Here is a 3,539-nt window from a genome sequence, read left to right as displayed (position 1 = left end):
CCCCGCCCCCCCACCATCAGCCCCCCACTCCAAAAAAAAATTAAGGTTGTTTTTAAAAAAATATTGTTAATTTCAAATATTTAATTTTTATCCCATCTCACCCCTACCCCCCCGCCACCCCCTCCCCCAAAAAGAAAATTAAGTTTATTTTTAAAAAATATTTTCAATGTCAATACAAAAATCATTTTCTACTCTATAGTAAAAAACAGAGGTATTTTCTCAAAAATAATTTCATTCATAAATCAAACACTAAAAAATCTTTTCCAGAAAATATTTTCTACTCACCAACCAAACATGAGAAAATAAGTCGAAAATCTACTTGTTTTCTAGGAAAACATTTTCCTTCATACCAAACACACCCTTAGTGTTACTTATCTCTGATGTGTGTTTGTGATGCCATCAAGCTGCACCATTTCTATGCTTACTTTCAAGTAAGTGATTACACATTGCAACGGAAGATCATTTTGACATTTTCTTAAAATGTATTACTTGTATAGTATGAATCTGCATATGAAAGATTAAGTTTCATTCTTCTAACCATGTATACACATTTTAATGAACATTCCAACACATTTGTGGTGTTTTTTCAGGTTTGTTAGCATGCTTCATCATCTCTGTTCCTCAAATAAATAGTAATAGTCATGAGTGGAAGAAAAGAGAGCACAACATGCACCAGCATACATTAGCTACACCTCTCCACCAAGGAAGTGCACAATGTATACAACTGATAATGTTAACAGAGAATAAAATAATAAAAAATACAAAACAAATACTATACTAGAGCCTAGAGGATACAGATAAAATTACCAATAAAAATATTTATTTAGTTAATGGGACAATGAAAGAATAAAATATCAAAAACAAAATGAAATTGAAGAAAGACCGTTTGATGAAAGCAGTTTTTTCCCCCAAATACATATATTTAAACTATATTAAATTTAAAAATAATGTATCAATCTCATAATATGAATTTTTTAAAACAAATTATTCTTTTCATTTTAAAAAACTCTAAATAATAAAAATATACAATTCATTTATGCTCCATCTACTAAAATAACTAATTGTGATTATCTTGTTATAGTTTCTTTTAATTACTTTTTCTTTCTCGATTAAATTTATTTATGCTGTGCATACAACATAATTTTTTAGGATTGCCTTAGCATTTTTATATTCAAAAAGTTCTTGAATTCTATGCATTTTCATCTCATGTATTGCTACTATGAGTTTAGTTGATCTTAAACTAGCATGTAAATATGCTTTTTCCATTTCGGGAATTGCTTTATTAAAATAATATAAAGTGATACGGTGTCTTCACGCTCTTCTTCTAACTATATGTAAGTGATATTGAATGTTTTTCATCATCCTTTTTATTATATATGCTTATGCATGTATATATGCAGTTGCATGAAATGATGTAGTATTTTTTATTTTTATTACACAGGCTTTAGTCAATAAATTTTTTATTCCCTATAGGTACTAAGTATCCTTGTTTATGCATGAATATATATAAATATGTAATTTGCTTTGTGAAAATAATACTTATGAAGTATAAAGTTTTGTGTGTATACCTTTCTCCTTTGTATTTAGTGAATAGTTCGAATCACTATCTCGGTAGTTCTCCTTTCAGGCTATGAACAGGATTTTCGCCTATTGACCGCAGTCCCACGGCTACTTCCTTACTATTCTTCCCTTAAGCTGAAGATCGCAACCTTCACTTTAAAACTATTCTAAAACTCAGAGAAGAGAGGTATAAAAACCAAACTTTTTATTTCATAATACTATTTTCACAATACAAACTCTATATTTTACATTTATTCAAACATATCTAAGAATACTTTTCCCGAGCGGGAGAAGTTACTACTCACAGAGATACCTAACATTTTTTCTTAGGGGGGTGTTTCTTAAGAAAATGTAGTCTATTTCTGAAGTATGAAGTTCCTCTCCTCTTATAGATGGAAGGAGTGACTTACTACAAAATAAATATTTTTAGGGACTTTCCTAAATTTTTACATATTTATCTTCTAGTCCTTCACTAATTGCCGACATGCTAAGGTGATAGCTTGAAGATTCCTTGTTGATAAGATGATCTGGACGGCTGTCCTTGTCTTCTTTTGTAAATGGTCGACAAGTTGTGACCATTCTTTTTGACTTTTTAGAGAAAAAGAAAGATTCTTCTTCTGCCACTATCTCGATGACGTAAGTGCTTACGTCTTTTGTTTTGTCTCTTCTGACTGCTACATTTATTCAGCTTCTGAATGATTATGGTCAAGCATTTTACATGCCAGTTTCCATGTTTCTTCTGTTGCTTCTAGTCGATGAAGCTTTATGTCAAGGATTTTGTTCCTTTAATATTTTTGATTTGGATTTCTCTGTAGTTAGTAGAACCCAATCATGATTTTGATCTAAGACTTTAAAGTCTTCATTGAAAAACCGTTTAAGAATGAAGTATAATGCCTTTATTCCTAAAGCTCGCCTGGTTTGAATCCACTTTTCATTAAGATGTGAAAGTTTTTTATCAACTCATGTGGCTTTAACGTTAAAATATTTTATCTTTTCCACCGAAATGTAGTTGATTGTTGCCTAGTATTCTTGTAGATCTTTACTTTCCATAGAAATGCTGAAGAATCTGCAATAAACTCCATCTCCTTGTGCATAGTTTTTAACTGAATTAAATAGTTGAGTTGATAATTGGGATAATTCTTGTAGACCTGGTTTTGCATACACCCGATCTAAATATCTGAATTCAAATAATTGAGCTGTAAAGCCCGATGATCCATTAGGAAATATTGATATTCTTGGAAACAAACTTGTTGTTCCTAAGACACCGAATGTTTCTCCGCTTTCTTTTGGGAGGTTGTAAATATATCTTTTGAAGGCAAGACATTCTTCCTCCTTTGGGTGCTGTTTGCCAACCTGAAAAGAAGAAAAAACTTTTGCTCCTGATGGAACCTTGTTAGTACTACTTTCTGGTTTCCCAAAGATTATTTTTCTGCTATTGCTGAGGATGTGCTTTTTCCCTCTTTCGAAGTAGAAGCATTAACCATTGCGCGGCTTTTTCCTTCGTCTTTTGACTTGGGAGTTGGCATATCCATGCTTACCATTGAGATGTTTTGGGCACTAAGTGTTAGTGGGACATCTCCTGCCACTTTGTTGGGAGTATTATTCCCTTTAGGATTTGAATTCCTTTTTGGACAAGTGTCCAGATGTTAACACAAGAGTAAAAATTCACTCATGTTTTCAACTTGTTCAGTATTGAGTTGTTGTATCCCATACTGCATCATCCTTGCTTGTTCTGACAAGCTTGCTAATTCATCACGAATTTTGAATAGCTTTTTGCTTTTATCATCTATGGATTCCTCCACAGTTTGCATTTTTTCATATATCTTGTTCAACAGGATTTGTGTCCGATTGTCCATATTGGATATTTCTGGAGATAAAATCTGCAAGAAAATTTTCACTGCCTTTAATATTTTTAATTTTAAATGAATAAAGGATAACAACACCTACCATCGTTGCAATCTTCTGTACTGGGGTTCAGA

The 3,539-nt window shown here is 32.0% G+C and overlaps 1 protein-coding gene across 1 annotated transcript in view; it reads left to right on the top strand.

The window, feature by feature from the left end:
• Positions 1 to 2,395, top strand: part of LOC125850963 (transcription factor MYB96-like) — a 23,282-nt gene extending 20,887 nt beyond the window's left edge. Inside the window, exon 3 of the mRNA XM_049530781.1 lies at positions 2,249 to 2,395. Within this exon, the coding sequence (XP_049386738.1) occupies positions 2,249 to 2,395 (147 nt within the window). The remainder of the gene's footprint in view (positions 1 to 2,248) is intronic.
• Positions 2,396 to 3,539: the final 1,144 nt, after the last annotated feature.

This window comes from Solanum stenotomum, unplaced genomic scaffold (assembly GCF_019186545.1).
Source record: "Solanum stenotomum isolate F172 unplaced genomic scaffold, ASM1918654v1 scaffold21219, whole genome shotgun sequence".
In the NCBI taxonomy this organism is placed as follows: Eukaryota; Viridiplantae; Streptophyta; class Magnoliopsida; order Solanales; family Solanaceae; genus Solanum; species Solanum stenotomum.
Note: the sequence above shows the minus strand (reverse complement) of the source record. Positions and strands in the feature narration are given on the sequence as shown.